Raw genomic sequence first — 13528 nt, 5'->3', positions numbered from 1 at the left:
TGCATCCGATGAAGTGAGCTGTAGCTCACGAAAGCTTATGCTCAAATAAATTGGTTAGTCTCTAAGGTGCCACAAGTACTCCTTTTCTTTTTATAAAAACTGAGTGTCTAATAGCACTGGCCGCAGACAGGCACACGCAGGTCATGCTTCCCACCATGCAGCTCTATCACCACACAATAACCCTGATCAGCAGCCTCCCTGCTATTCCAGAGGTAGGCCCCTCTAGACTATTCTGCTGACGCACCTTAACCGTCACCTGCAGCTCCAATCCCTTCCTTTATATTCCTTTCTTCAGCAGAGACTACAAGTTCTAACAACTCAACTGCAGTTTGGTTTAGTTTTCTGTATCCCACTGGAACCAAAATTCCAGACGTTTTAGCACAGAATAGACAAGATGAAAAAGGTTCCAACCCAGTGAGCTCATTTATGAGATTCTTGGTGGTTGTTTCTCTCTGAAGCGTGGGCACCTGGCCACATAAACCGTCAGGTCTCTCAGCAGGAGCAGAGCGAGGGACTGCACAGAAATAAAGGGGCAATCGATCTCTCGGCTTTGTTTGCTCATGTTGTGCTGCCTCCGCTTCAGTTTCAAAACTCGCCATGAAAAATTTGTGGAAAGTTGAACCAATGAAGAAACAGACATTTATTTCTATTTGCATAATTCCCTATAAACATTCAGTTTTCACAGTTTACAATGACAACATGATTCACAGGGGTGGATCTAAATCAGACATGGAGACCTCTCCCTTTGAAGAGGACACTACAACGTGATCTGCAGTAGGTTCACTCCTGCATAATGAATGAATGAATGAATGAATGAATGAATGAATGTGTGTGTGTGTGTGTGTCATATGCTTTCCCCCACATGACCTATCCAACATGCCCTGGGTTTTAGCCCTGGCCTCACTGCTGAGATGGCCATCAAGGATGCTAATACCCAGTGCGAGGGTGGTTGTAGTGTTGTGGACCCCAGTCCACTAGGAACTGGATTAAACTGAAGTTATTTTGTAGGAGCTGAAACAACCTTTGCACTGTGGCAATTTTTCAATTCAACTGAGCTTACAGAAAAAATAAGCAAACGGGAAACATGACCAATTTAAATCCAACATAATTATTGCAAACATAAAAAGTGTGTGTTGACCAAGACCACTACACACAAGGTTATAAAATACCTTGCATATTTTGTACAAGGAGTCCTGGCCATCTCCCCCAGTATCCTTAAAGTAATCATGAGCTGGGAACGTGCGATTGATGTCCCGAGTGATTGCACTGTCCTGGGGAGACTCCTGTTAAAACAAGAACATGAGAGAAAAATCTGTATGTTAAAAGTGATGCAGTTTAAAAATCAGCATAAATTACGATGTGCTGGAATGAATGGCTGGTAGACTATCAGGGTATGCTGTGCACCTCACTCATTACAGACTAGGGTAGACAGCCTGCAGCCCTACCACCTCAGGTCACAATCTGGTAACCTAAGCAGGTCCGGGCATGGTCAGCACTTAGCTAGGAGACTGCCAAGGAAAATACAATCAAGTGTTACAGGATGTGGCTGGTGGTGATTCAGTAGACAAAAAAAAAAAAAAAAATCGTACTGAACCCAACTGCCACTACACAAATTCTACTTCCTCTTAGGTAAATAATCTTTGGTCACTGTAGTCTGCCACGCTAAAATTCACCCCCCAGTTTAGACAGGAGAAGTCATTTTTCACCTCCCACCAAAAGCCAAGACACAGTAAGGGTGAGAACAGACAGGAAATGGGATCCAAGCCAGAGCAGGACATGATTTCACAAAAAAGGAAAGCCATACTCTACTGGCTGCATACACAGAGGCATCACATCCTGGCTCAAGGAGGTGGCTGTGCCGTGTGTATATGGCTCTGGTGCAACCACCTTTAGAACACTGTGTGCAGAAGGAGATAGAGCGAGGCTACAAACAGCAGGAGTAGCTGGAAGTGAAGAAATCCAGTCCAAGAAAGGAACTGATCCTACTTGAGAAGGCCCTGAACAAAACCACCCTGGAAAAGGGGGTGTCTAAGATCGAGAAGGTGGAGGTGGCAGAGGCTTTTTCCAATATCTGTGTTTGCACCAAGAACAGCACTAAAGGATCATGGGGTAGGGAAAGAAGGGCCAGGTATTACAATGGGCTCAGGAGGGGCTGTTGAACTGGCTGATATCAGTATGTCAGAGGGTGACACTTGCCTTGTAAGAGGAACCAGGGCCAGTGCACCTGCACCCCATCTACTGACCCAGATTAGGCTTCAAAAGAGGGCATCGGAGGGGAGGGGAGGCAGGAGGCCCAGTGAGTCAGAGGTCAGAAGCTGCAGGAAGCAGTCAAAGCCTAAAATGTAAAGGGTGAGCTGAGGAGATGTTTTAAGTTTGGACCCCCCCAACCCCAAAAATCTGCCTAAGACCGACCGTGGGTGCGCCAGCAAATCACCAGGAAGTGGGGGAGAAGCCCTGTCTTGTTACAAAGCGTTCCTCTTTCTAGAAAACCTGTGGAAATGCTATACTAGCACCACTCATTTTCCATCTAACATACCTCCCTCAGGAGATCTAGACTCTGAATGCTTTCCCCTCTAGCCTCTCATCTGAGGGTGCTGGAGTAGCTGGCAAACAAAACTAAGCTTCACAACTACTTCATCAGGCAGCAGATGCTGTACCCTTTGTCTAGCAATTAAAGCACAAGGGCAGAAGGCAGGATTTTTGCATTCTGCTGCCTCTCATATTGACCCTATTGTCTTATTGTTTCCTTGTGCTCCTTCGGTCGGTCGGCCGGCCTGTATCCACCTGCTGTCTCTTGTTTTACACTTAGATAATATGCTCTTTGGGAGCGAGGACTATCTCTTTGTTCTGTGTTTGTACAGCGCCTCGCACAATGGGGTCCTGGTCTATGACTAGGGCTCCTAGGCCCTACATAAATACAAACAACAGTAGTTGTGGGCATTTCAATACCAGAAAGATGACAAATTGGATGGAATTCAGGAAAAGCAACAAATGTGATAAAAGGACTCATAGAATTGATCTGAGGAAGTACACAGTGAATATGTATAGCTTGTCGAGCAAGTGAGTATGTGACCACTGTGGGTGCAATGAATCAGTATTTGAAGAGGGTCACCAGCTAGAAAGGACAGGAATTTGACAAAGTCTAAGACTAGGAGTAATGGGATAAAACTAAAGCGAAAACTTGAGATGAACATCAGGACATTTTTTTCTAGCAGTGCGATCTATTAAACTGTAAATATCCCTGTAAAAGGCTGGCAGTGACTGTCTGAAACACCCCACTCTGTTACCAAGTGTTGATCTTGCCAGTCAAGGGTTAGGAGGATTTTGCTCATTCCCTTAGGCTGGTGACTTGTTACCTCACCTGAATTTAAGGGAGGTGAAGGGGATGTCTGGGGAGAGAGGATCTAGGACAGCGGTTCTCAAACTGGGGGTCAGGACCCCTCAGGGGGTTGCAAGATTATTACATGGGGGGTTGCCAGCTATCAACCTCCACCCCAAGCCCCGCTTGCCTCCAGCATTTATAATGTTGTTAAATATATAAAAAGGGTGTTTAATGTATTGGGGGGGAGGGGTCGCACTCAGAGGCTTGCTGTGTGAAAGGGGTCGCTAGTAAAAAAAGTTTGAGACCCACTGATCTAGGCTTGAGGGAGGAATCATAGGAGCAGCCAAGCCTGGGAGGTGGTGTGATCTGACCTGTGCAAATGTATTATTTATTAATAAAGCCCAGCACCAGAAAGGGGTGAATTTGTACTCTACATACTGGTTCAGCATTCCTCATAGAGCAGGTTGGGACTGGCACCTGCACATACTCCCAGACTATAGTTGTCAGTATTCCCAAGGGCAAAGACAGCTGAACTTCTTGAGTTGTTTTGCGGGCTCTCTCTGCCACCTCATTCTGCAAACCATTCCCACTGTATAAGCTCAAGATAGAGCAAACAGCACTGAAAAGCTGAATATGGTTTGCAAACAGGGAAGCCATACAAAAGTATGCTTTGGTTTTCATGGATTGGTAAATAGGGTACTTTATTTACGGAGTCATTAGAAATGGCTCAACTTACATATTCTTTGCTTTGCGCAGAAAGTGGCAGTAAAACTTTTTTTTTTTTTTTAAAAAGAAACATGCATGGAGGAGAAGAATAAATGAGGGCAGGTGGGGAATGAGCTTGGAAGCACAGTGGGTTGAAGAGAATTCTTGGCTCCCCAAATCCTCAGATCAGAAAAATGGGAAGCTTTTCTTGCAATAGCCACCAATAGGACTTGGAAGGCCAATTAGCTAGTGCTTTGTGGATGGAGTAAACAGTAGGAAAAACAACGAGGAGTCCTTGTGGCACAATTTATTTGGGCATAAGCTTTCGTGGGATATAACCCACTTCAACAGATGTGAAGTGGGTTATATCCCATGAAACTTTATGCCCAAATAAATTTGTTAGTCTCTACGGTTAGACAATGAGAATCTCACTCGAGCTCGCTTCAAAATGCTTTACATTGCATAATAAGCTAACAGCAGTTTTATTCCCTCTTTTGAATCTGTACTTGTGACTCTCTCACTGATTTTGAGGTTTCCTAAAGGGAATTCCAAAATCGTTGATTGATCTGAACTTTGGTTTAAAAGTAGGAAGGTTGCTAATTCTGCCCAGTTTGTCTCTTTCTGAGTAGATATGATGTATTTTGTGAATTTCTCTTGCTGATATTATTAGTTCAATCAGATAAAGGATCAAAATCTTTTAAATATGTACTAATTTTTTAAAATATAACAGCTTACATCAGTAGTCACATTTGTTCACCCTCAGTCTTGTGTACAACTTTATTGTTCTGTAATCCCATTGGAACAAGAAGGATGCCATGAAGTCCACTGAGCTCAGTGCAGTACGTAGTAGTAAAGATCAGCAGTGCAATTGTTAAAGGAAGCTAGATATAGACAAAAGGACCAACCGGTTCGTTCAATCTCACGTGATAACTAGCACATCATAAGCCTGTAGACACCCTCTCCAAAATAGAAATAAATGTGCTAAAAATGTCACAGTAAGAGTTTGAATTGCAATCAGAGGCAAGGGGGTTAGGCTAATGGTGCCATATGTAAGTCTCCTCCAGAGGAGAGCACATTCTCCATACCCAGGTTTTTATATGGGCACTCATCACATGGTATCTTAGCACCTGTTGGGGGTAGTCATGTCCTAGCATTTATTTAGCTGAATACCATGACTAGTATCATCACCAAAATGCATGAGAATAAACACCATCTTATTCTTGGTTGATTTCCATTTGACTATATAAACTGTCTCATTTCAGTACTGGAACAAGGGGCTTCCTAGGCAGCTAATGAGATCAGATTTCCTCACTGGTAAATGATCATCTGAAAAGAGGCCTCTGAATTCATTAGGCAGCTTGTCCTACTGAAAGCATCAAGTGCTCCCTTCATCAGGTGCTACTGAGTCAATGACTGACGTGCAATTAAAAGATTATGTCCCCTTTACATCCAAGTTATGGAATTTTGTTCCACGTAAAGGCTGCAGCATGAGAGCAAGATGTAGTGTGGAACCACAAGGGAAGAAAGCTTGTTTCCAAACAGGATATTTTTAAAATAATCACTTTTGCTAGAGACAAAAAAACAAACAAACAAACAAAAAAGCCCAACAGGAGGCTCTTCTAAACACATGAAACCTCAAGTGCGCTACAAAAGTGATGCTTATACATTAGGCTGTGCTATCAGCCCTGCCTATATTACATTAAAGTATACTTTCACTTGATCTTTTGTTCTGGAAAATCCCCTTGATAAAAAATGGGGACAAAAAATTCTCATTCCGTATTTGAACGTCGCTTGTGATTTTAATCCAAGTTTAACACTCTTCTCTGTGGCTTGTCACAACCATATCATTATAAAGGCAATAAAACTGTTATTAGTATCAAGTTATTGGATTATCTTGCAAATGATATGTGTACCATACATCGTTGCAATTCTGTAACAATTTAATGTGTCTAAAGAGTCTATCACATCATTAGGAAAACAGAATCAATCATAATGCAACACTAAAGAATTTTACATACGAATAAGCTTTTTAAGTTAACGAAGGCAACTAAGGACAAGTGCAGAGTCCTGCACTTAGGACGGAAGAATCCCATGCACCGCTACAGACTAGGGATGGCTAGGCAGCAGTTCTGCAGAAAAGGACATGGGGATTACAGTGGATGAGAAGCTGGATATGAGTCAACAGTGTACCCTTGTTGCCAAGAAGGCTAAAGGCATTTTGGGCTGTATAAGTAGGGGCATTGCCAGCAGATCGAGGGACATGATCATTCCTCTCTATTCGACATTGGTGAGGCCTCATCTGGAGTACTGTGTCCAGTTTTGGGCCCCACACTACAAGAAGGATGTGGAAAAATTGGAAAGCATCCAGCGGTGGGCAACAAAAATTATTATGAGGAGAGGCTGAGGGAACAGGGATTGTTTAGTCTGCGGAAGAGAAGAATGAGGTGGGATTTGATAGCTGCTTTCAACTACCTGAAAGGGGGTTCCAAAGAGGATGGATCTAGACTGTTCTCAGTGGTAGCAGATGACAGAACGAGGAGTAATGGTCTCAAGTTGCAATGGGGGAGGTTTAGGTTGGATATTAGGAAAAACTTTTTCACTAGGAGGGTGGTGAAGCACTGGAATGGGTTACCTAGGGAGGTGGTGGAATCTCCTTCCTTTGAGGTTTTTAGGGTCAGGCTTGACAAAGCCCTGGCTGGGATGATTTAGTTGGGGATTGGTCCTGCTTTGAGCAGGGGGGTGGACTAGATGATCTCCTGAGGTCCCTTCCAACCCTGATATTCTATGATAAGGAGGGCATTTATTGCCTTTAATTAGTAGATGAAGTAACCAGAGAAATGTATTGCTTAACGGCCCAATCATGCAAACATTTAACCATGAGTAATTTTATTCGCAAGTAATCCCATTGACTTGACTATGTGCTTATCTGTTTGGATCACTGAGATATAATAGAGTAGCCAGCTTTTTAAGTGGGGGGAAATTACATTTAAAAAAAATGATCTGTTCTGGTACCAAAGAGGTCACCGAAGTCCTAAGTACGAAATACTAAGTACCTTGTCCTGTTGCAGAGACAGAGCAGTGAGGTAGTGAAAGTAAGGCTGAATTCAAAAGGAACAAATCTCCCATTTAAGCCACATATTTAATAGTAATTGCAAAGGCATCTATTTAGAAATCATCATAAATACATCTTTCAGGCTATCATTTCCACTCGTCAAAAAAGTGGGATTGGACATAGAGTTGGTTTCTCCCTGGATTTGCGTGACTCTTCATCCCTCAGCTCCTTATGTTTTGGTGCAATTCAAGTATCACTAAAGTTGGTTCCTGCTACTAGAACAGTTTGGGGAGAGAAAAATATACGGAAGTGATAAAGCTTTAAAAATGTTTTTCAAAACACAGCTTTTAAAACTACCCATTAGTACAAACTGTTGCAACTCAAGCATTGTGTAACCTTTCCTTTACTACTATTTTTATACCTTGCTGTGAGAATTGGCTCACTGGGCAATTTCTCATGCTTTCAGGGGACTGGGAACTGAAGGAAGCCCTTCTGAGTCCACACCCTTCACAAACCGGGATTGAAAAAATAGAAAGCTAAGAATGACAGGAAGAAAAAGAAAGTAATAGAGTGGAAAACTGCCATGAGAACTGGAGCAAGTATTGTAAAGATAAGAATTCCCATAACAACTCATTGCACTGACTAACAAGGAGGAAAGTTTGGAAGCTGGAACAAATCAGTCTCTTTTTTAAACAGGGGGAAAAAATTCTAAAAAACTGAACGAATAGCGAAATACCACCAGTATGGATGGTTTGTTAGTTTTTTTTAAAAAACAAAATAATAAGCAATGGAAACCAGTTTTCAAGCTAGTAAATACAAAATTATCTATTGTAGATAAATATAACACGCAGGCTTCAGCATTAACTGGACTGTACATACTGTCTTACACCCTTGTGCCATGTTTCCCCACGCCAAATATAGCATATCTGCCAAAAATGTTCATCGGGTTGGGCCATCTTTGTGCAGTTACAGTCCTGACCAGTGTTCCAGAGAATGAGGCAGGTGCAACCTGAAACACTTTTGCTACAATGCAGGATTTAGGGCTGCCACGCAGAGAACGTAGAACACTGACAAGTGGGCTCTCTCCCCATGTTGTTGATCTTCTTGCAGAGCTCAGTAGGCCCAATTTATCCCTCCCAACCCTGACACAGGACTTAAGGAACATAAAAAGAGAGAGAGAGAGAGAATTAATGCAAGGAGAAGGAAGGTGATGCCAAAGGATGAAATGGGCACCCCTCACAAGGGTAGAGAAAGTGAGGGAGAAGGTGGCTAGTAGGGCTTGAAAGAAGCCTGCCACCAAGCCCTGAACCCAGGGAGCCACTGGGCACCACTCCAAGAAGGCAATTAAAGGTACAAAGGTGGGAGGGAAAGCTGGGAAAGGCCCTTTAAGGGAAAGGTGGATCTTTGGGTCTCATGGAAGCTCTATTTCCAGACCAGCACCAAAATTCTGAAGGCTTCTCTGAACTCCAAACATTTTGAGGTTCTCTCAGGACTGTTCCAAAGGCATTTGAAAGACGTGACAAATTTTATGGTTTTTTTTGGTTTGTTTGTTTTTTTTGGGGGGGAGGTTTGAGACAGGGCAGTCATTAAAAATAAACTTCATCAGAATGTGCACACAGCCTCTGGTAGCCCCCTACTCCTCCAACTCATTTGGAAAAATATCCATCCCTGGAGAACTTTATGATGCAGATTTGAAAGGGGGAAAACAAAAAAAACCCAACCAACCAAACACCAAGATCAAAAACTTTTGATCTCACAGGAAGGTTGAAGTAGAAACAAAGATACAAAACAAACAATAAATAGCATCCAGAAGTATATGGACTTTAAAAATGACAGTGCATTCCTTTTAACAGACTGGTGAGACCCAAACAATGCAAACATTTTTCAGTTGCTAGTAAAGATACTTATACACGAGTTTTCAGACTACAAGAATGCAAACTACAGAACCTTTTTTTTTTTTTTTTTTGGCTTTTGACTTTATTTCAGATCCTGAAAGCTCATTCACTTGTTAAATTATCTTACATACTCATTACACCAGGGATTCAACTTACAAAATAATCTAAAAGCTTTACCAAAGCAAAACACTTGAAGGGCTAAAGCACAGCAAGCTCACAAATGCACAGGGTAATTAAAATAATGAGACGTAATCTACATTAATTTTTCCACATTTTAAAATGTACTTTTTATATCTGGAATTCCAGATACTATGTTTAAGATTATTTTTCTTAGAGTTTAATAAAAAGCTGTCTCTAGGGCTAGTATTAAAGGCCTAGGGGAGTCTGCAGCCTGCTTGCATGTCACTGGCCGCTCTTTCTACTACTTGGTGAAAATGTTTGTTTAAATTATTTTTGTCCTGGAAACTGCTTTTTGGAAAAGGTCTGATCCTGAGAGCGCCACTTCTGACTGGGCAAGACAAATAGTCAAGGATGTAGTACAAACAGTCAGTACACAAACAATAGAGGTGGTCAGAGCTTAGGTCAAAGGTTGCAAGAGGTGTCAGCAACACACAGAACTGTTTTATTTGCAGAAAAGTATCAGAGATGTCAGCAAGTGAGCAACTTGACAGCACTCAGATCCCTGCTGAAATAAGTGTGGCAACAAATATACTGAATACTGCCACAATCTACAATACTATCCCCAGAAAGGCATGAAGAGCAAAGAGAACACACAGGATAAACTGGAAGTGTCAGGAAGAAGCGCCCATCATATTGTAACCATTTGCAAAGGTCAGGTGTTTTTGTTTAAATCAGACAAAACATCAAGTTCTTATATGCCTGCCCAGAACAGTACACTTATTCCTATCAAGAGACTGCTATATCAGCTCTGTGAGAACTTTATGTTCCTCAAGGATCAACAAGCATCTGTTCTTTCTTAAATTTGTAACGCTTTGGTCCAAAGATTGTGAACAATAGCTGTCCCATCATTTCATGATCTCTTGGAATACTTCAGGTTTAATTTATAAAGTGATAAAGGGAAGGAAGGCAAATGATTTTCAGTATAATAAAACTCAGACAACTTTCCAATCTGGTTTTGTAAAATCCGGAATTTTCTGCTAATATAGATCTCCAAATATCCAACTTCGCACCTCATGGAAAGTTTTCATAGCCTATTTTTCTCAAGAAAAACATTTAAACTAAAGGGAAAATAAAATTTGTTTCAAAGCAATAAGTGTAACAATTCAATATGTAGACCATATCCAAAATAATGTACTTAAACTTAGGGTGAATATTAAAAAGATAATTGCAGTGTTGCACATTCTGGGTATCCCATTTTCTGTTCACCTTGTTTGTATTTTACATTTAATTAAACTCAATCTCTCAGTGAAAAAGAATGCAGCGTTAGAAATAGTGTCATTTCACATATCATGGGATTTGTCCCAGAAAAGTGTTGAGGAGGGAGAGAATACTGAGAATATTTTAAAATTACATTTTTATATTGTGCAAACAGTTTGATGTTTATCAAAACATCTTTAATACAAAAAGGTTTTCTACAATATTAGCCTCAGCTATAATTTAAATGCAGTGGACAAGTGCAAAAACATCACAGAATTTTGTGGTAACCTAATGTTCGTGATTGGTTATCTTGTTTTTCATTCGTTCTCTTAAGTTCCATTCACATTTGCATACAAAAAGGTCTAGGTGCCATTTACATTAGAAATTCCTTTTTATTTCTGTGTTAAAACTATTAAGTCCATCAGAGCTTGAGTTTACCTCTGGAAGTGATTGTCCAAAGTCAGGCTAAGAACTTCTGGCTATTTACTAGTTGCTACGAATTACAGTAAGTTATATTTCTTAAACAATAATTCTATATGACCATATACATGAATTCCCTTGGTTCTGACTGCCATCATAACAAATCCATACCTTACACTGATATTACTTCCCACAGAGGTGCAACTGCTTTTACAAAGATTTTGTAACATAATTCATGAAAAAAATTACTATGAAAGTATGAGAGTGTAAAGCAAAGATCCAAAGCAATCAATGGGATTTTTATATGCTATTCAGACTTTGCACAGAACATGTGGCATGTAGTTGGAATGCACATGTAACATGTAAGAAAGAAGCCACTTTCATGCCAAGTTTCAGCCTTTTAAAATGAGTGAAACAGGGTTACTAGCAGAAGAACTGGCAGACTAGTGACTTCAGTACTATTATGTGCCACTGGTAAGGTAAGTTATTTTGGACAGACCTACACATTTTAGACACATGCCAGCATAGTAAAGATTTCTGTGTTAATATAAAATAGTTATTCATTGTTAGCAGGATGCCCTGTTAAACTACTGCCAGATTTATCCTGTAGTGTCCAAATTCAGTGACACTCCCAAGTTTCTTTTCTATACATTAAATTCTAGCTTTTCATTGTCTTTGATGTTAAGCACATTTCCTAGATTTGTCTTGGACCAAACTTATGTTTTTAGTAAGAAAAATTACACCTGTTGCTGAGATCTCAGTGACCAGTATAAATCTCAGCTTTCACAGCTAATATTTGCTAATGAGAAATATTATGTTCAGACCCAGTATACAAGGGTTATTTGGTACTAGCATTTGCTAAACACATCTGCAGAACAAATATTCTTTTTCACACATTTCATTGACTACTTACTGCAAGTTGATTGAGACCAATTAAGAATGGGTGGACAGCTGCAATATGATACAATAATTCAGTGATATTGCATATTTTCCACCCAAATATGGCAATATAGTAGTACAATTCTAAAAATAAAAGTGAATCCCTTGTGGTAGCCAGCCCTTTTGCAGTGTTCATTTCCTTTTAGGGCTCAAGTTTCCCACAGGAAAATTATAAAGAAGAGTTTGGCAAAAATGTCATACATCACGAGTATAAACACAAATTGCTTGGTCAAGGTTTTCTTGCCTTGGTCAAGTACACACAAACTAGTCTCCCAGTAAGGCATTAAAGACAGGAGGAAAAACATCCACCGTGCAAGAGAAGAGAAACACACTTACCAGCCCAGAGTCACACACAAAGTCACCCAAGACAAAAATGAAACAATGAACTGTAATTTATTTTTTAAATGTATTTTATGAGCTACTCAGACCTTTGAAATAAAGTGTGCAAGTGCATTTAAGAATAAAAACTACACTCTTAACAAGGCTCTGTTGGAATATTACATTAAAGAGATCAAGAAATTCTGAAGCAAAAAACCTTCCAGTATCACCATCCATACAACTTCTGGCTAAAACATCTCTGATTGACAAACAGGCTATTGAGTTCTGAATATCCTTTTGGAAGAGAAGGAATACCAAGTCACAATATCTCCTTTAAAACTACCTTGTATAAGTGATTATATTTTGCACCAAACCTAGCATCCCTTCAAAGAACAGTGTTATACAAGTTAGGTTTCAGGCAAACAGTATGGTTATTTTATATTGTTAATACATGGTCTGTAAATTAAGAGAACAGACAATCCTAGGTTGCCATGTCAGTAGTCTGAAATGCTTCAATAGCCCTTTAAATTGTAATATGTATCAAGATTACATTAATCCAAAGTAAACAGCAAACAAAAAATGTAACCCAGTGGAACAATGACTGAAATTTCTGCAGTTTTCTCAGGAAGGAAAATGTTGGTAATGGATTCTCCAAGTGTTCTGAGAATTCTCTAAGAACCGTATCAACATACTTAAAATTACATGTCCTACTGCAGCTCCACACTTTATATTGGTGCTTTGGTTTCCTTTTGTGTTTTGTTTCTTTCTTTAAAAAAAAACCCCCCAGCATACATGCACTGATAAAAAAAAGTTAACAGGCTAAGAGATGCTTTACACTGCTGCAGCACAGAGCATCTCAGTGTGAAAGATACATTTGTTTCTGAGTTCTCTCAGTAGCAGATATAATTCACTTTTGGAAATACATAAGGAATTAGGATCGAGTATTTTACATGCTTCAATTTATTCTATTCCCATTTAACATCTGAAAATATTTGTACTATTTTAAAATCAGTAATATTTGTAGCTTTGCCTAAAATCTTAAGGTTTCCTATTATTAGCCTTAGTTGAAAAGTCAGCTACAGGAATCCTGATTGAAATAATAGGTTAAAGTACTCTTAGGTTGGGGTTTTTTTTTTTTTTAGTAGTTTCAACTTGGCACAAAATATACACATATATATATTTAGAGCCACAACAAATCTTCAGCTGTCTCCTTAGATACCAAATGTCCCATTTCGGCACACAAAATGGGACAAATCCAGGGACAGATTAAGAATGAAAGAGCCAGGGCTGAAACTAAGACCATATCTACACTAATGAGCTTACAGCGGAACAGCTGTACTGGTGCAGCTGTGCTACTGTAAGATCACTCATGTAGCCGCTCTGGGACGATGGGAGAGAGCTCTCCCGTCGACATAATAAAACCACCTCCACAAGCGGTGGTAGCTCTCCCGCGGACATAGCACTGTGCACAATACCACTTATGTTGGTGAAACTTACGTC

The 13528-nt window shown here is 40.2% G+C and overlaps 1 protein-coding gene across 1 annotated transcript in view; it reads right to left on the bottom strand.

The window, feature by feature from the left end:
- RABGAP1 (RAB GTPase activating protein 1) overlaps positions 1–13528 on the bottom strand; it is a 124148-nt gene that overhangs the window by 32632 nt on the left and 77988 nt on the right. The window contains exon 14 of the mRNA XM_074974178.1: positions 1170–1283. Coding sequence (XP_074830279.1) covers positions 1170–1283 — 114 coding nt within the window. The remainder of the gene's footprint in view (positions 1–1169; positions 1284–13528) is intronic.

Source organism: Natator depressus, chromosome 16, assembly GCF_965152275.1.
Source record: "Natator depressus isolate rNatDep1 chromosome 16, rNatDep2.hap1, whole genome shotgun sequence".
In the NCBI taxonomy this organism is placed as follows: domain Eukaryota; kingdom Metazoa; phylum Chordata; order Testudines; family Cheloniidae; genus Natator; species Natator depressus.
This window is presented reverse-complemented; position numbering and strand designations above follow the sequence as displayed.